The sequence below is a fragment of the Condylura cristata genome, unplaced genomic scaffold, assembly GCF_000260355.1.
Source record: "Condylura cristata isolate star-nosed mole 26May11 unplaced genomic scaffold, ConCri1.0 scaffold00011, whole genome shotgun sequence".
Classification (NCBI taxonomy): Eukaryota; Metazoa; Chordata; class Mammalia; order Eulipotyphla; family Talpidae; genus Condylura; species Condylura cristata.
Genome location: NW_004567112.1, coordinates 12,161,282 through 12,182,003, shown reverse-complemented (window position 1 = coordinate 12,182,003; position 20,722 = coordinate 12,161,282). Strand labels below are relative to the sequence as shown.

The following is a 20,722-nucleotide window of genomic DNA, read 5'->3' as shown; positions in this document are numbered from 1 at the left end:
CATTAATAGCCGAATCTGTCATACTGTATTTCGAGACATCGTGACATGAACTTTGTGTGTAGAGGGGGGTTTCATTGACTTTAAAAAAAAAAAAAGGCACCATCTAAAAAGAGCCTTTTATTTCTGTCATAATGATGCTTTGTCCTGCTGTTATTGGGTATTTGTCAGAAGAATTGGGGAAGGCTCCAGCCCAAAGTTCTGTTCCGTGCCTTGTCTGTGCTTCTGTGTTCTTGGTAGAGTTTGTGACATGAATGGTAAGTTGAACTACAGGAGAATTATTGTAATTCAATGAGGCTCATGTTCCCCGGCTCAGCAACTTTTTTTGATCCTCCTACCCCTCCCCCCTCACATATTGGGGTTCTGTTTGTAGCTGGGTTTTAAATGCCTGTGAATGATTTAATTATGCACTGACCAAGGTGGGCATGTTGAGAGGGAGGCGTGCTTGGGATGTCTCTTCTGACGACTCTTTCCGCCTGTGCATTTTCATTGTGTACATTTGTGTGTACTGTGAACAAACTGAGCTGCCGTAGCTTGCCTTAGTTGAAATCAAAGCTGAACATTGAAAACCTTTCTGTAACCCTTGCAGAGGTGAGATTGTCTTCCTTGTTGGACTGAGGCTTCCTAGCATTCCCTTGCTCGCTTCCTCTTGGAATTTGGTAACTTGTGTTTAGCTATCTGCTAACATTCCAAGGAAAATAAAGTAAAAGTTTGGTATCATAGAAAAAGCACAGCTGGGAGTCAAGAGACTGTTTTTTGCACCCTAGTTTTTTACCTATAAAATTAGACATTTGGGTTAGCTCTCTAAGATCTTTTCCAGCTTAAAATATTCTAAATCTTTTTGTAAAGACATGCCTGAAGAGAATGTATAAGGATTGAGAAAACAAAATGTTTAGGTGTTATCCCAGAATCATTCTTATAAATTCAAATAAAATTATACATATCATCTGTTTCTCTTTCAGAGAAGTATAGTATTGCAGTGTATTCATGGATTTACTATTATCTATTTGATCATTCATCTTCTGATAAATATCTGGATTATCTCCAGGTTTTTCCCTTCTCCCTGTTAGACATATGTATGCTATCAGTCTTCTCCCTCTTCCTGTATTTTGGGAAGGAACTTAGAAATCAGGTCTTGTAGAAAAGGAGTGATAGTCTCTGAGTGTAACACAAAAACAACTGTCCCAGCCAATCCTGGGTAAGAACTGCTGTAAGAGTCATTTTTTAAGCAGATAAATGAAGTAGCTTGGGTTCAAAGTCTGGTGATTGTGGACATGTCATCTAATCTCCTGCATCATCTTAGTTTTACTGTCTATAAAATGAGAAGTTAGGATAGATGTGTTTTAATGTCCCTTCCAACTGATATTTATATAGTATTTTTGTTGCAATAATGATTTAAGCTATATAACCCAATTTATATGAAGTTTCTGTCATTTAGATTAAAAACATCTTTTGTATATATTGTGCGGCCTATAATTTATTTGAGCTGCCATATGGCCTAAGCTATTTGAAAGTTTAAAAACATAAATTAGAGAAGTCAGATATTATATACTTTACATTAACTGTCCTTTTCTAAAACTTCTGTTACAAAAGTATAAAATCCATTCCAGAAGCAAAAGCAAATCCTTTTATCAAGCTTGAATACGTGAGGAGATTCTGAGTGAGGTAGTGTTTGTTTTTAAAATGGATCCTTGTAATTTTCAATGAATCCAGCCATTCAAAGCTAATCCTCAGGGCTTTGAAACTTGGCTTCAACTGCCTTGTTTAAATTGTTTTCACATTCTTTCCCTCTAATCCATCTCTTTGTTTCATTGAATGCAAAACTGATATTGCTTGACATAGTTAAGTTTTCTGAGGAAGCACCCTGAGTGGTGAACTGTACATGATGATCCTGCCAGCAAGTTATCAAGTTACCCAGCAAAGTTACAAAGAAACAGAAGCAGGAAATTTTGCTGCAACACACATAGGATGTTGACCATTGTGTTTCACAATTTTATTCTTGTAATTCTGTCAAATGACCACTGTCCTGAAAGCAAAATGATACACGAAAGTCCTATTTGATTTGTGTAATTACAAAAGGCAGATACAGGGTGTGTGTGTGTGTGTGTGTGTGTGTGTGTGCGCGCGCGCGCTTGTGCATGTGCGTGCGTGCATGTGTGCATGTGTGTGAGCATGTGTTCCCGTCCCTCTCCAGATTACCCTTGCTTCTTGGGAGGAAGCTTGACATAACTTGAATAAGTATACTACTCTAAAAACTGACATATTTTTTAGTATCTAAGTAATGGTAGATAACTATATTGCTGGTACCCCATGTAATTTTCTTATCAATTGTTTGACATTACGACTCAGTTTAGCAAAGGGTATTAAGGACTTTCTGGGAGCCAAACCCTTCATTCAGTGGTGGGAATACCTAGATGACCAACATCATCTTACTATAATCCATCCACAAAAATGACAACTATTTCTGTTTCTTCCATTTGTGAAATTTTCCTTTTTTTGATATTTCATTTTACTTTTTAAGTCTATATATCATTTACATCATCATTTTCATACAGTGTATGTGTTATCATTTCATGTATGGTGCCCAGGAAATTTCCACCACCAATTCACCTGTGTACCATCACCATAGTCCCTTGTGCACTTCCCACCCCCCAGTTTGGATCCAGTTTCCTCCATCCATCTGCCCACCCCAACCCCAACAGTGTCTCTAGTTTATAATTGCCTGTTGATTTTGATTTTTACTTTGTTATAATTGCTTCCTCCCCCATCCCTTACTTAGGTCCTCTACATTCCTCCTATAAGAGAAATCTGGTATTTTCTTTTTCTTTCTGGCTTATTTCACTGATCATGATCCCTTCTAGTTCCATTCATGTTGCTGCAAATGGCATGAGTTTATCTTTTTTGATTGCTGAGTAATATTCCTTTGAACCAAAGGAATTAACCAAAACCAAGATTGGGAAAAAATTTTTGCACACAATATTAATGTAAGGGACCGAATCTGCAAAGAGCTGAGAAACTCAACAAAAACAAAGTAAACAACTCAGTCAGAAATGGACAGAAAAGCTAAAAAGACACTTCTCCAAAGAGAAAATGCAAATGGCCAACAGGCAAAAAAAAAGTTCAACATCACTGGTAATCAGGGAAATGCAAATTAAAACCACAATGAGATACTACCTTACACTAGTGGTAATAGCACGTATCAAAAAAAAAAAAAAAATTAGCAACTACAAGTGATGGCAAGGATGCTGAGAAAAAGAACTCTCCTACACTGCTAGTGGGAATGCAAACTGGTAAAACTACTATGGAAAGCTGTGTGGAGGTTCCTCAAATTGCTAAAAATGGACCTCCTGTATGATCCAGCAATTCCTCTCCTAGGAATTTACCCAAAGACACAAAGACATTAATTCAAAAGCACCTACCCTGCTATGTTTATTGCAGTAATATTCACAATAAGTAAGTTATGGAAACAACCCCAATTCCCAAAAATAGATGACTGGATCACTGTTGAAATTTTCTGATACCCACTGATAAGTGGAGTGGGACAAAAAAAACTTGAATTTGTAGAAATAGAGGAAAAAAGTATACTTTCAGTGTTGGACAATGTCAGTCATAGGCAGTCTTTATATAGATTTGCTATGATACCAGTTTTTCACTAATTAAATTCTAAACTATGAAAGTTTTGATGCTTGGACTAATTGAGCCTCAGTTTTTGCCTACTGAAATGAGTGAGATAAAAACCTATTGTAATTATTGTACTTCATGTTATAATGCCTTAAACACTTGCTTATTGAACTTCATCCTGAAAATATTAGTACTTTGTCTTTATGACACATCCTGGTGTCTTCTTTCTCAAGTTACTCCATCCATTGTGCCATTTTCAGCTAAGGAAATTCTCCATCATTAGATGTATACAGGATATTGCTGTCTACAGGATGTTGAACAAACTTTGTCTAAAACGTTTGAAACTGTATTAGAAAAACAATCCTGTGATAGCGAAGTCCGTCAAATAGATTATAGTTTGAGCAGACAGAAAGTGATTTTAAATGAGAGGTGAAGAAAAGGAAAGAGAGAAATTACTCTGCTCTGTTACACAATTCCATAATTGGTGCTATTTCTCCTTGGGAACCCAGCTTCTGACTAGGGTCCTGTGACACTCAGTGGGAATTTACTTCCTATCAGGAAACGCTGTTTTTCAATGTATTATCTTGTTGAGACAACCACACTGAACAAGAGGCTATTAATGTATTAGAACAACAAGTGTCATAACTAAGCCAATATTTGCTTTGTTTTGAGTGTTAACCTAAAAAAAAGAAAAGTTGGCCTGGCTTCAGAATACATTTGGCCATGTTGGTCATAAAAGCCAAGACAATTAAAAAGAATAAAGTGGGGGGGGGGATGTTTTAATGATGGTAATAAACTTTTACAGATTTAGTCAATTTCCCTGTTCACAAAGAGAAAAGAATAAATAAATGATTTCAAATACATTTTGAACTCATTTTGAGAATATTTGAAAGGCCTGAAAAAAAAAAAAAACCATCAGTTTCAACCCTATGGTTCGTTTTAGAAGTCACTGAAAAAAATGGTATAAAGTAAAAAAGCCTCAAACTTTAAGTTCTCTTAGATAATTATTAAGCCCATTTCTAAAATAGAACACATTTAGTTTTGGATATTCACACTTAGAATAACTTGATAATACCCTGAGAGCTTATAGTTTTTGAAAAGCTACTTTATTCATAGTGGCTATGAATAAGGAAATTCTATTCAGGGGGTAATCAGTTAATATCATCACTGTATAATTACTAATAAGAGTACAATACAACTTCATAACTAGAAGGTAAGCTTAGAGTCATCTAGTCAAACCCACTGCATTTCATACCTGAAGAATCTCAGACCTCATCTCTTCAGTGAACTAATTCTTCAGTATCTTAATCCAAAATTCTTTTTATCAGTAATTCTCAACAGTTCATTTGCTATTTTATCTTTGTCTTTCATTTGGCCGTTGTCATAAACTGGTTTTTATTGTCAGTTACCTTTCCATATGGTTGTGTTTTAGTTCTGTTCACTGTTAAGCTGGGGAATCCTTATAAGCAGGGCCTAGGCCTGTGCTTTAAATTGCTTTTATACTTTTTACATAAAAGCTGAATTCATATTAGCTGATTAAGTCAAATGATTTTTTTCTAACTTAAAATGACTTGTGGCATTTTTTATACTTTGTCACAAACAGCCATTAATATAAATTTTTCAGAATTGTTCTTTTAAAATGTCATACTCTTTTATGATTACGTTTCAGTGATTTAAGACATTTAATATGCAGGTGACAATATTCATTACCAGGTAACCATTCTGATTAACACAGTCTGCAAGGGTTGCCCAAGATTCACTGCCCTAGTTTATCCTAAACAGAGAATGGAATATCATGAGTCAATTGCCTTACTCCCCTCACTGAATTTCATAACCCTTAATGAGTATCTGTAAGTGGATGGCAAAGAAAGGAAAAGGAAAAGGATTCAGTTACTGGGACAGACAGACATAACCAAATACTTACTATGATATAATAAGAGATTACGATAAACTATTTTGGGAGCATGGGAGCAGGGCTAATTTTGATGGAAGGAGCTGGCCTTTGAATAAGACCTTAAAACATGGGTTAAATTTGGATATATGGAGATGAAAGGGGAAAATAGTTTAAATATGTGAAAACTAGTGAGCAAAGCATCAGTCGGTGAAATGGCTTTTGTTTAGGAAATTCATTACTTTTCAAGATTGTGGGAAATAGACATGGTGCCTTTTCAGTCATATTTTTCAGAGTTTGAATCCTAGAAACCCAAAAGCTGATTCCTGCATTTTCTTCCTTAAGGTGGATTCCAGGATGCTTTTCTTTCCCTTGAGAGAAAAGAATCTCAATCTCTTATTATATGAGTTAATTATTATATCAAAATATATGTACAAATTTTCAAATTTCTTACTCATAGCAACCTACTTTTCAAAGCTGAATCATATTTCATACCAGGTGACAGTCTGGACTCCTAAAATGAATCAATAAGCCTGTGTAGCAATAAATGTCCAGCATTGAGTTCTAGGTAAAATTATGGGACATACATAGTCTAGATCCAGAGCATTCCCTTCCACTTTTTTCTAAAGTTCACAATTATAACTTCCTTTTAGATTATACTTTGCAGAAGCCTAAGTGTGGTGAATCACCAGGGGATTTTATGTATTTGTTATTTATTTAACAATCAAATTCCTCAGTGTCAAACCTTATACCTCATGCCTTTATGTCTAGGTTAACTTCAGGGTAGAATATCCAATCATTGAAAATTCATGGGAGATAGAAACTTAGATTTGGAACTGGGATAAAGAAAAAGTTGGAAACATACCAAAGAATTCTTTTTTTTTTTTTTTTAAGATCTACTTATTTAGGTATACAGAACTGGGGCACAGGCCAGAGGTACAGAGGGTAAGAGGATTCACCAGAGCCAGAGCAGGGACCAGAACAGGCAGATTGACGAAGCACACCACTGACGGGAGCAGCAGGCAAGACAGGAGAGGTTTGCTGCACCAGGTGGATCACTTTGGAGCAGGGATCGAACTTGCACCGAAGCAGCCATGGCCAGCTTCCCAGTGCTGCCCTCCAACCTGTTGTGCCACCAGGGAAGGCCCCCTACCAAAGAATTTCTAAGCCTAACACCTGAGATATAGGTGTTTAGTTTTGAATAGACATTTAGTTTTGAAAGTATTTGAAGTTATCTGATAGAGATAAAAGAAGGGATTTAGGCCATGCAGTAGAATGCTTGGGAGAGCTCAGAGATGAACAATTTGGTTATGAAAAATCAGATAAAAGTTGCTAAAGTGAAAGTCAAACATCAGAGTGGGAGCAGCAGCAAGACTAACCTGAGGTTGGGCTGCTAAGCCAGATGGTGTGGTTTCTCCTAATCCCAGGGTCACGGGGCCTGGCATGATGGTGACCCTGCAGGCTTGTTCCGTAGTTCCTGTGGTGGAAAGAAGGGCAGAAGTGCAGGGTACATTTACATGGCCTGAAAGCTGCCAACATGAGCAAGTAGCTTTTTTAATCCACCCTTGCTTAAGTGAAAGATACTCCACCGGAAAGTAATATTTTATGGCTTTATAATTAATTGCCTTTCACAATGTCTCAGCTATGAGGGCAGCAGTAGTGCCTCTGTGCCCTGCGACTTTACTTCATAGTTGGCATTCTTTGATGATCTTCATGGTGATGTCTTCACAAAGCAACTCTGGTCAGAATTTGGTGTGACAAGAACATCCATATCTTCTTCCCAGACTTTCTAGGAAACATTGTTTTCAACCTAACACAGTTTGGAAAGGCCATGCATGGTGACACCCATGTTGCATCCTCTACGTGTATTTTGTCAGATGTCATTCAGGGTATTATTTTGATGATTTCTGTTGTTCCTACATTGCTGACATTGTTTATACAAAAGGGTGCTATCTCTCTGTTATGATGGTAAAATGTCTTCTAAAGTAGGTGTTAAATTAGGATGGAAATTCCATTGCAGCAGTGTGTGTATGGGTTTCCTAGGGCTGCCTTAACCAAATACCTGAAATGAGTGGCTTAAAATAACAGAAATTTGGCCCTCCCTGGTGGCGCAGCGGGTTAAAGCACAGCACTGAGAATCTAAAGCCGCTTCCTCATGAGTTAGATTCCCGCCTGCCCCGGAGGTGACCACATGGCGTGGCAGACCTCTCCTGACCCGCCCGCTGCTCCCCTCAGCAGTGTATTTCGTTGATCTGCCTGTTCTGCACTCCACTCTGTCTCTGGTGAATTCTCTCACCCTCCACATCTCTGGCCTGTATCCCAGTTTTGTATGCACAAATAAAATAAAATCTTTAAAAAAAAAAAAAAACAGAAATTTATTCTCTTACAGTTCTTGAGACCAGAAGTTCAAAATCAGGTGTCAGCCGGGTAGATTTTTTTGCTGGCAAATCTGAAGGGGAAATCCTTCCCCTGCCTGTCTCCTGGCTTTCAGTGGCTGCCAGCAAGCCTGCTGCTCCAGGCCTGAGCTGCGTCTCCCTAACCTTGTAGTTTCCCCACATCCATCTCTTCTTTCTCCCCTAGAGACACCAGCCATTGATTTTAGGGCAAACCCTAATTCAGTATGGCCTCATCTTAATATGGCTACAATTTAAGATCCTAATTTCAAATAAGGTCATATTCTGAATTTAGGGCACACTATTCAACCCAGTACAGCATAAAATATCAAACCTTAGATTTAAAGGATAATTCACTTGAAAAAATGAGCTTCGTACAAATGTTTTTTAATACGAACAGATTTCTGAGGTTGATAGGCATCAACCTCATGGATTTCCACTAAAAATCATTGTCAGGTTTCTAAAATGGCAGGGTCTGACTAAATATATTTGAAAGCAATTTTCAAAAACTGTTACAATGTGCATTTTCATGGCTCAATATTAGGCTTTCCATAAAGAAAACAGATGAGGTTGTGATGATCTTAAGGTCCTCCTTGCCAGCTAAAATCTGAGGGTAGAAACTCCTTCAAATCAGACTTTTTTGCAGTTAACAATGTATTGAGTTACCCTACAGCTTTCAGATTTACTTTAGCAGCTGTATTTTAAAAGTCACAGCCATAAAAGCCAAAAGTATTTAACTGGAATATCTGAAATAGGAGATAAAGTGAGCTCTTGGGACCTTCTCTCCCCCATGTTTTTAAATATTTTTTGTACATTTTCCTGCAAATTTTAAAACTAAGAAATTTGCCTCCTGTTTTTTGGACTCTGTCCTGTCCACTCCTGATCACAGTGACCACACCAGGAATGGAACATCACAGAAGTATTATCCATAGTAACAAAGCACTTTTCTAGAGTAATCCTTGAAAAATGGATAAAATTGGAATGGGAGGGGAGTTAAGTTTTCTGTATTACTTGTATTCTGATATTCACTTGGGAAAAATCTGAGGCACCCTGTGTTTCTAGAGAAGATATGAAGTAATAGGTAAGACCTCAACTTTGACCTCAAATGTTGCTCTCAAGAAAATGGCAAAAGTTAGGGCTTTAAGGCCCTCCCCAGTAGCACAGCAGGTTGGGGCACAGCACTGAGAGGCTAGGGCCACTTCCACATGAGTTTGATCCCCGTCCTCCCCAGAGGTGATCCACATGGCGTGGCAGACCTCTCCTGACCCGCCTGCTGCCCCCCTCAGCAGTGTACTTTCGTCGATCTGCCTGTTCTGCTCCCCACTCTGTCTCTGGTGAAGCCTCTCGCCACCCCTGAGCATCTGGCCTGTACCCCAGTTCTGTATGTACAAATAAATCTTAAAAAAAAAAAGTTAGGGCTTTAAATTTTTCAAGCTCAGTGCTGCACAAATACACACACACACACACACACACATTTTAGTTCATGATGTGAGTTGATGTTTCTTTAAAAAAAAAAAAAAATAGCCTTTGCCCAGAAAGACTACCAAGTAGTAAAGAGCCAAAGTTTTGACTCTTTAAATTGAGAAATTGAGAGCAATGAATCTTACTTTAAAAATTGTAATCCTCAGTGATTCCACTCTTTAAAATCTCTCATTCATCATGAGCTGTCAAGTTCTGGATCGTTTCCTGGATCTCCATTTTTAAAATTTCACTGATATCAGGGGACTTAATAACAAAAACTAAATGTCTGAGAGGAACATTTGAGTAATCCATTCACTTGTTTCTGTTAATGTTCTCTTAGGAAAAAAATAAATAATCATTTGGTTTTTCCCAAACCATTTTCAAAAAGTCCATGTTGAAGACAAATGATGACTGAGGGAATATATACATGGGACGCTCATCATGTTTTGTAGAGAGGAGGGTAAAGGCACTGAGACCATGTGTTTTTTATTCTGTAAGATACGTGAGGGCTTGCCTCTATGGTTAATTGTTTTACTCATTTTAGAAAACTATTTGTTTTAAAAGGTTTCATGCCTGCTTTACCAAATGATTCATGTTGGGCACAACTTAGGCAAATCTAGGCAATACTGACATTGGACATCAAGAAAGTATATGTCCCCTGAACACTTTTTTTAAGATTTATTTATTTATTCATACAGAACTGGGGTACAGGCCAGAGATGCAGAGAGCGAGAGGATTCACCAGGGACAGAGTGGGGAGCAGAACAGGCAGATTGTTGAAGTACACTGCTGAGGGGAGCAGCGGGCGGGTCAGGAGAGGTCTGCCGCGCCATGTGGATCTCCTCCGGGTCAGGCGGGGATCGAACTCATGCGGAAGTGGCATAAGCTTCTTAGTGTAGTGCTTTAACCCTCTGCGCCACCAGGGAGGGCCACCCCTGAACACTTTTGTGCACATTTTCAAATGTGTAATTCTGCCCTTTTCAGTTCTACCCCTTAAGTGGAAATTTTGATCTATTTATAATGATATTAATATAGAAATATTTTAAAGTTACCTGTGAATGTTATTTTCATGCCTACTAGTATCTAAGCCTTTCTTCTTCCACACTCCCTCTTTTCAAATATAGAAGTCCAGCTCAATGTTCTTGTAACAGGTAACATTCATCAATGAAATAGTCTTCATCAATATTGGCACTTCAGTAAGAAAGAGGCTCAATTCATCTCCTACTTTTTCCCGTCTTTGCATCATCTTGCTGTATGTTAATGTAGCGAGCAACTTACATGAAATTTTTGTACTTATTTTTCTGCACTTATATTTTTAATAAGACATTTTTCATGTTTGCTTAGTTTATCTTAATTAGCAGTATAGTTTTTATTACAAAACAGCTTGACCTGTTTTGTACACCTCTTGTAGTTGTGCCCTCTGTTGTGTGTTGTGTGACAAAGTACATTGTTGAGGGAAGCAGCCGGAAGGTCAGGAGAGGTCTGTAGTGCCATGTGGATCACCTCGGGGCAGGGATCAAACTCATGCTGAAGTGGCTTTAGCTTCTTATTGCTGTGTTTTGACCTGTTGTGCCACCAGGGAGAGCCCTCTCTTTGCTTTTTTTTTTAAAGGTTTATTTATTTATGCATACAGAACTGGGGTACAGGCCAGAGGTGCAGGAGCGGTGAGAGAATTCACCAGAGACAGAGTGGGGCGCAGAACAGGCCGACTGATGAAGTACACTGGTGAGGGGAGCAGCGGGCAGGTCAGGAGAGGTCTGTGGTGTCTCGTGGTCACCTCCAGGGCAGGGATCAAACTCAGGCTGAAGTGGCTTTAGCTTTGTAGGGCTGTGCTTTAACCCGCTGCTCCACCAGGGAGGGCCTCTCTTTGCTTTTTACTGGAGTGCTGAGCCAGCTAGCAACTTCCATTAAGGAGTAGACACTTAGAACATAATGAATTGTTGTTACTAGCCTATCTAGTTATCCCCTTTCCCCCTTGACTTTAAGTTAAATGTTTAAAGTTTAGATTAATAGTATCTTTTACTAATCAAATGCAGAGTCATTGTTTCCTAAACTTTCACACTGAAGGTTAGAATTTTATAGTTTTAATTTAAAGCTATACTCAATAAAGTAATTTCAGAAGAACTTCAAAATGATTTAGAAATTTAAGAGTGATATGTATTAATTTTAACATTGTGGTAATGTGACAAAAAATAATTAAGTTTTACACATTTACAGCACTTTGCTAGGTAGACATACAAAACTTTTAATTTTGCTATACTTAAGACTATTTGATATTTCTGTTTAGTTGGTTTATTATTATTATTGTTATTATTATTGTTGTGTAGAAGAGCTGGGGTATAGGCCAGAGGTATGAGGGGTTGGTAAGAGGATTCACCAGAGACAGAGCCAGACAGGAGAGGTCTGCTGTGCCATGTGGGTCAGCTCTGTAGCGAGGGATCAAACTCTGGGTATAGAGGTGATAGCGCTGAGACTTAACCCCTAGGCCACCAGGGAGGCTCTCTATTTAGTTGTTGAATATTGTCACCCTGTAGCATATTTCCAGCCATGCCAATAAAGAAAAGCAGCTTAATCAAAATTGTAAAAGCAGTATAGACTGCAGAAAATCACAGTCTTCTGAGCCATTCCATCTTGTTTTGGTCAACTCTTCCACAACTATTAAGCTCTGTAAACATTATTAATTACTTTTTGGTGAAGAGCACTTGGTAATCTGAGCAATCTGAGGCAAATCATTAAATCTCAGTTTCTGTATCTATAAACCAGGGATATTGCCAACAGTATTTCTGAGGGTTCATTTGTTTCATTGTAAATAGTTAAAAACCTTCAACTCTTTCAAAGTGATGCTAAATTAACTTTAGAGATTAAAAACATAAACTTAAAGCATACTTTTCTTATGGCACAATCTGTATCATTTCAATAACCTCTAATTAAGATACAGTAGGCATCTTGAACAATTACAGCTTCCAAAGTGCTGATCACTGCCTGTGTGTCAGTCCTTTCAAATAGACTTGAGCCAGTTTAAGAGTCTCTACCTTGCAAGGAATTCCTTTTTGTTTGGAACTCAAAATTATGTGGAATGTTCCATGGTATTTCATGATACTATTCATATTTGTCTACCTCACTAGACATGGTTTTCACATCTCCTAGTACTCACTGTCCTTATGCATCTTTATCTGGTTTGCTGAATACTGATAGAAAAGAAGGCCAAACATATGGACTGACAAATTATGAGGAAGCATTATTACATTGTGGAAAGAGCTCTAGACTAGGAGAACATAGTATCCTCACTGTGATGATGTTAGGGTGTGATCTTGAGTACATCTCGTTATTAAGTCCTCTTTCTTTAATTAGCTAATCAAAAGATTTGAATTGGGTGCTCTTTTAACTTTTGCTGTAACAACTTCAAAGAATTTAACTGAAAGGGCAGGTCTTTGACTTATTGGTAATATGCTAGTGGGTGCTTTCAGTCTTCTAATCTTTGAAAATTTAGGTACTTAAAGAAAATATATTCCTTAGATATTTCTTAGATACTTAAGTCAAGAAAACCACCACTCTACAACTACCTCATTTGCACATCTACTTTTCTGTGCTTGCTAAGTACTCATGCCGTTGAGTCCATGATAAGCACTAGAATTGTTAGCTTTATAGCTTATTCCTCTCAGACAATGGTATTTATAAATACTTGCATAAGTAGTATGTGATGGACCTGACTTTCTTCTTATATTTCTTTGAAGGGAGTATGTTTTGACTGTGGCTAATATGAATAACATGATAATGATAATGCTAATAATCATGACTTTACAGCAATATCTGATATTTAAGCATTTAAGCTTTAGAAAAATCACTGCCTCTGAGTATAGTTTCCATTCATCTGCAAAATGTTACTCTTGAATCTAGTTTGAAATGCTCCAAGACCATTCTTATATAATCAGTAGCCCTTATAGCAATAAGATGTTGGTGCCTGTGGGATAATTAAAATTTCTTCCATTTGGGCAGGGAAAGTACCACCTGTGTTATTGAATCTACTCAGTGCCAATCTTTTTTAAAGTTTTCTTGACTTTTATCTACTTCGGTTTTCCAGGTTTGTCAGAGTATATAAAATCTTTGCTGGCACTTGAAAGTATTTTCTATCTTTTAGAATTTAAAGTGAGTAAAATTTCACTGGTCAACCTGAGAATGTAGCCTGTCAGACTCCCAGTTGTTTTCTAGAACTTTGAATACCATTACAATTTTATAGTAACTTTCATCAAAGAAAAGCTGTAACGCAATGAACTTACAGTTTTGTTTTCTCAGAAAATATGCTGCTTTGAAGTCTCAGCATATCTTTGTTGTTTTTTAAATGAAACAATAGGGCTGATTCTTAAAATGCAGCCATCTTTTTGTGTATGTTGTAGAAAAGCTGCTAAAACTGCCAAGAGTTTTAAATTTGGAAGGGCTTTTATAAGTAATGACTCCTCATAAGATTTTATTATTTCCAGCATAGAAATAATACAAACCAGATTGATTTGAAGAAGTTGTGATATAAGGAAATAATACAGTTCAGCCACCATTGATGGAGTATGCTCTGATATTGTGGGGGCTACAAAGTGATTTGGAAAATTAAGCTAGAAGTAGAAAAAAGTGAGAAAATGGTAGGAAAACTGACAGTGAGTAGTATAAATGGCACTTTCTAAGTGTCCAAATGGAGGAAAATTTAATTATCCCACAAGCCATCAGGGTCTCATTGCTATAACCGCCCGTAACATTTCCTAAAAAAAGAAAAAGAAAAAGAAATCATTTCTTACTCCCATTTCTCTAACATATATTCATTCATGCCTCCTTCTCTCTCTCTTCCCCCCTTCTCCCTCTCTCTCTCCCTTTCACTCCCCCCTTCCCTCTCTGCAATCATTGTTGCAAAATGATCACCACGAAAGTCTAGTGAACATCCATTTTTTATCTTGTGATGAGCTTTTAACATCTACTCTCTTAACAACTAGTGTTAATAACATCCTTATGACTTACTACCATTACATGCTTATGACTTATTTTATAACTGAAAGTTTGTATCTTTGAGTCCCTTCACCCATTTTTTTTACCACCACTGCTGCCTCTGGCAACTACCAGTCTGTTCTATGATTCTATGAGTTGGGAGATGGGGGAATTTATTTATTTATTTATTTTAAGGTTCCACATATATGTGAGATTAGATGGTATTCGCCTTTCTTTGGCTAGCTTATTTCATTTAGCACAGTGTCCTCAAAATCCATCCATATTGTCACAAATGGTAAGACTTCATCTTTTTATGGCTAAATAATATTCCATTTATGCATGTATGCATACATACACATATGCATGTACATTTTTACACTTACCATGTTGATTTTTATCCATTCTTAGTGCTCTTAAATTAGTGCCTTTGTTTTCTTCTGATAACTACCCAGAAGTAGAATTGCTAGATTATATGGTAATCTTTTGTTTTTGCTTTCTTGAGGACCCTCAGTACTGTTTCCACAGTGGCTGCTCTGGTCTATTGGCTGCACTACTAATTCCCACCAAGAGTGCACAAGTTCCCTTCTTCCACATTCTTGTTATTTTCTTGTTTTGGGGGAGTAATCATTCTAACAATGCATGAAGTGATACCTTGTTGTGGTTTTGTTTCGCATTTCCCTGATGATTAATGATGCTGCTCCTAATAATGATCTTTTCTTATACTGTCAATCATCTCTGTGTCATCTGAAAAAAATGTTCAGGTCTAGTTTAATCAGATTGTTTGCTTTTTGAGTGTTGAGTTGTAGGAGTTTTTGGCGTATTTTGGATATTTATCCCTATAATTTGCAAATATTTTCTCCCGTTAGGGAGGTTGCCTCCTTACATTATTGATGATTTACTTTGCTGTGCAGAATCTTTTTAGTCTGATGGAGCCACAGTTGTGTTTGCTTTCATTTCCTTCATTGTTGATGTCAGGCTGACTAGCATTTTTATGAATGAAATATATTAAAATATAAAATATAGGCAGTTCCACATAGTAGTGGGAAGCATGTCATAGATTTGGTATTTATCTGTGTACTTATATGTGAAAGTTACTTATTATGGATTGCTTTTTTTTTTTTTTAAGTTTGAAAGCCACCACATTAGAGAGTTTTATGTTTGTGTCTTAAGCCCAGTGTTCTTTAAACATACATGTTGGATAGTCACTACATAAATATTTGGATAAGATTTTTAAAACCAAAATTTTGTTTAAAGTTGGTATCTTGTTTCTATTCTGCATGGTCTGAAAAAAAAAAAAAAACCATAGTGTGACAAGTTTTGTAACATTACTTTTTTTAAAATCTGTTTCCTGAATCATTCTCAATTCAGAGAACATTGTTCAAAGAATCATTTGTTTTCCACGGTGGAATTCAAACTGGTTTGCACTGGCTGTGTGTAGATGTGGTATTAAAAATAGGATTGGTTTAAAAAAATAATAATAAAATTAAAAAATATAAAAGAAAAGAAAAAAATAGGTTTGGCAATTTTAAAAAGAACGTGTCCTGAAACCGAGCTGTTCAGATATCATCTAGTACCAGAACTAGTCTGCTTAGGAATCATTCAGGGTTAAGTGGAACTAGAATTTGCCACGTAAGGGGTGTAATACAATGAAGGCACAGGACTCCTCTACATGCCATAGCAGTTTTGGTATTTCTTATTTTGGGGCCTGGGTAAAACTTTTCCAGTCTATCATTGTTACTGAACCACTGGGATTAGCACTTGAACAAAACTATTAGCTGCCACTCAGTCTGGATTGTGATTAAGATCATGGGTTTTAAAGATTGACTAGATTTGTATCCCTGGCCACCATGTACAAGTTGTTAATTGTATACATGTTGTTAGTGGGGTCGGTGGCAGAGTATGCCTAGAAGTGATTTAATTTTTTTTTATGAAGATGTGAGATTTAGGACAAGTTTCTCTTTTCCTTTGCTTGTGGATGTATAATTTTTCATCAGTTTTTTGAAAAGGCTATTCTGAGAGAGCCATATGAAAGGATATTTCTAAGCTTTTGAAAATCACTAGAATTTTTGTTTATATATAGTGGTTTTGGAAAAAGTGAAAGAATTTGTAATAGAGCATTGTACAGAGAGTTTGATGGGCTTTACTGGGATTTCCTTTATATTGTGGTGGGTTTTTTTTTTTGTTTGTTTGTTTGTTTTTTTAAGTTTAGGCTGGGTGGTTCCTATAAGAAATAAAGCACTCTCTGTGGAAGAAGTAATGATGGAACAACAAACTATGGACAGTGAAGAATTTTATCCCATGATGAAAGAGAACCATTTTAGAATCTAAGAAAGGAAAAGATATGATCAGATCAAACTTCATAATATAGAATTAAAAATACTAACTCTTCATAGGATAGAATATGGGCTCTTGTCAGGAAAGCCTAGATACAAAAGGGTGGAAAGGTTTTCATAACTGTTCTAAATGAACTAAAACAGCTTGAAAAAATTCAACTTCAGACTATAAAACTAGAACTATTTTGTATATGCTTCTTGAAAATGTATGTAAAATCTTCCTGTTCAGCATCTGGGTAGATAGGAGTAAATGACCAGCTGCTAGTCTTAACTTCTGGGTCCTTGATAGAAATTCCCAATTCTCCTTTCAAACTTAATTTGAAATCACCTGTGTTACAAGTCAAGATAATGAACTTTTGAATTTTTACAAAGATCTTTACTTCCCTTCTTCAATATCAGTTCTTCATCTTTGAGAGCTTTAGTTGTTTGGCATTCAGGACAGAGTGTAGACTGAAAGTCTCAAATTTTTGTACCTCTTGTATGTTTCAAGGTATGTGAAATATGTGTCATCATAAAGTGGCATAGGATGCAGAAATTGTGGCTCTAATTTGAATGTTGCCTCAGACATAAGCAGTGTTTTTGGCAGATTCAGGATTCACTGAACCTATAGGTAATCAACTTTTCCTTCATTGTGTAGTCACAAAGATAAAATAAGATGGAAAAGTATAAGAGTATGTGATTTGTTCTTAATTAAATAGATGGTTAAATATCTTTCTCTTTACTCATTTTAAAATGCTTTTTATCATCAAGAGTTTTTCAGAAGGTAAGCATTTACTTCTCAACGTTTCACTTATCAGTTTCTTAAGCCAATGCTAGGACGGTGAAATGAATCTACCTACACAGTTTTTACTTTTTACTGTGTTTTAACAAAATTATCTTAAAAGCATCAGCAAATGCATTTAGACACAAGCGTATTGTCTCCTGTATTCTCCAGAAGGCTAAAGAGTACTACTAGGACTGAGAAATATGTAAAATCTAATTAAGGGCAACATTTGTGGACCTTTTTATTAATAATTTAAGAAGCCAGTGGCTTGTTGTTATGAATTAAAACAAAATTCATTTCCTTGCTAAGTCACTTTCCGTTATTGAACATCAACTTAGCCTGTATTTGACCATTAAAGGACAGCATGAAATGTGGGCCCTCCCTGGTGTCGCAGCAGGTTAAAGCACAGCACTAAAAAACTAAAGCACTTCAGCATGAGTTTGATCCCCTCCCCAGAGGTGACCACATGGGGCGGCAGACCTCTCCTGACCTGCCTGCTGTTTCCCTCAGCAGTGTACTTGTCAGTTGACCTCTTCTGCTCCCCACTCTGCCTCTGGTGAGTCCTCTCACTGCTCCTGCACCTCTGGCCTGTACCCCAGTTCTGTATGTATAAATAAATCTTAAAAAAAAAAAAAAGCAGCATGACATTTACTGATATGTATGCTTGTTTGTTTAATTTTTTAAACTTTAATTCTCCGTGAAATTCCTCACTGACAGCAGTAAACTGATCTAAGGAGTTCAAATGAACCTATTATAAAGAGCTTCCAAAAAAAAAAAAACTAGTTTTCAAAGATCAGCTGCACCTCTAAACGACTCATAATCCAGCTGGATTTGAGAAGTTTCTGACAGTGCTCTATACACTACACTTTTGTAGTGATCTTTTCAGGTAATTCTTGTCTTTTTTCCCCTTCTGGTTCTAGCTAGAAAAGTGTTCTGGTTCTAGCTAGAAAAGTGTTCTGCTGGGACTCAGAGGCTTTAAAGAATGTGCAGAGTTGCAGGTCCACAGAAATTTCTCTCCCTTAGTTTTCTACATAAATGGAAAAAGAATACTTGGATATTTTACATTTCATTCCCTTTATTATGAAATATTTCTTCCCACCTGGCAAATAGTCATTTGAATAAATACCATTTCGTAGTTAGAATGGTTTTTCTGTTGCTCAGTCATTTACATTGAACATGTTTCATTTGAATGGATGTCACTACCTATAGAGAAAATTTGGTTAAACAAAACCATCTTTATGGTTTCTTTATGTGTTTCTCTTTCTTGTAGCACATTTTCCCTTGCTAAATATCCAATTAAATGGAAAAGCCAAGAACAGGGATACACTGATCAGTGTCCCTTTCTCCTCACTTAGATTTATATCATGTCACTTTTTCTAGAAGTTGGAAAAGAATCATTCCTTTAATTGGCCACAACTTAATGTTGCTAGGTTAGTGCTACACTTGTGTGTTCTAGGCCTCAGTGACGATCAGTAAACTGTTACCTGTCTGTTGTAAGTGGAGGATACGATAGTAAGAATATGATGTAGAATATAGTGTCTACGTGCACTATTTCATATTTTAAGAAAACATTGGCTCACAACATATTGGAGAAAGTTCTTCATCATAGTTTGAGACATACTGAGTAAGGTGACTTAATAAAGCATACACAGTTAGGAGACAGGAGATTTCTAAATAACTGTGCTCTTGATCTAGCTTTAGTTAGTGAGATGCTCAGCCGCAGCAAAGCCCAAATGAATATGTTCCCCTGGAATCAAACCAAGTATTATCCTACGTATTAGTATAAATCATGCTAATTAAGTGAATCAGCCTTTCATGTGACTTCATGGTTTCTTACTTAGATTTGAAACACTACCTACTGAAGTTATATAGCCTGACAACCTCACAATAATCACACCTTCACTGGTCATTGAGTCATTTGGAAAACTTTAAGCTGTTTTTCCTCTACTAATAGTAAACTATATTTACTGTAAAATGTAGTGGTCATTAATGTGGTCTGAGACAAAACCATGAGTAAGAAAGAAAGGCAAGAGAAACTCTAGAGATAATGCTCAGTAAAGGTGAACATTTGCCATCTTAGATATGACATTTTACTTTCAGATATTTGATTGTTGCTTCCTGTAAAAATTCCATTGGTAACTGATGGAATTGTTATACTGAACTGCAAGTTTTCATTAGCTCTGAAAATATAACTTTCCATTTCAACATTACAGTATATTCTTACCTTAATAAAAAATTACCCTGACATTTTCTGAGAAACTACTTTCTACAGAAAGTTGCGACTGTTACTGGAGCCAATAAAAAGTTCTACTAATTTATCCATGTAAAATGGAATTTAATAAAGATGAATTTATCATGAATGTTCTCCTTTGTGTCTATTAATGCAGATAACAAGAGGCATCAGCAGACTTGAAGCATGAGTTCAGATGCCAGCCAAGGCGTGATCACCAGCCCTCCCCCCAGCATGCCTCACAAAGAGAGGTATTTTGACCGCATAAATGAAAATGACCCAGAATACATAAGGGAGAGGAACATGTCTCCTGATCTGCGACAAGACTTCAATATGATGGAGCAGAGGAAACGAGTCACACAGATCTTACAAAGTCCTGTGAGTTGAAATATTTTCTAGTTTCTAATTCTTCTTTTTCTTTGGAAACTTTTATATGATAAGTAGGATGTGTCTTAAAATGTACATAGGACACAAGACTGGTAGAGAAAGAATGAACTTCACTCCAATCTTCTAAAGGCAAAATGAACACCTGATTTGTATATTTGACTTGGAAAGTTTTAATAACAAATTAGTATCATCTTTGGTAGTATAAATTTTTTGTGTGATTTCTGGGTATGCTGCTTCATTGAAGGAAGATAAAGGAGGCTCTAAACTCAAGGACACCCAGTTCAGACTAAATATGTGTGAAGAAAACAGAGGTGTGACTGAAATATTGGAACCAAGAAATACATGAAAGTTATGCCATGCACCCATTTTTCTTCTTTGTTTTGGTACTCAGCAGCATATGAATATGTAAGGTTTTCTTTAGAGGTCTGTTACATAAGGCTGATGTTACATTAGCCTAATGCAAGTACACATACATGCATTAACATCAGACTAGATTATAACTTGAGCTCAGGTGAAAATTCTGTGTGCATATTGATAGCTAAACTATGTAAATCATATCTAAGGGATTTGTTAGTTTTCTTACAAACCCAGAGTAGAATTTTAAAGTCACATATAAATGAAGGAAAATGCAAAAATTTTGATTTAATGTGCAAAATGCATCATAACTACGTGCAGACTA

General features: G+C 36.6%; 1 protein-coding gene across 3 annotated transcripts in view; it reads left to right on the top strand.

Moving 5' to 3' along the window:
* Positions 1-20,722, top strand: part of ADD3 (adducin 3 (gamma)) — a 112,547-nt gene that overhangs the window by 61,939 nt on the left and 29,886 nt on the right. For all 3 annotated transcript variants that reach the window (XM_012723750.1, XM_004680451.2, XM_012723751.1), the window contains exon 2: positions 19,814-20,034. In XM_012723750.1, the coding sequence (XP_012579204.1) occupies positions 19,843-20,034 (192 nt within the window). In that variant the 5' untranslated portion in view covers positions 19,814-19,842. The remainder of the gene's footprint in view (positions 1-19,813; positions 20,035-20,722) is intronic.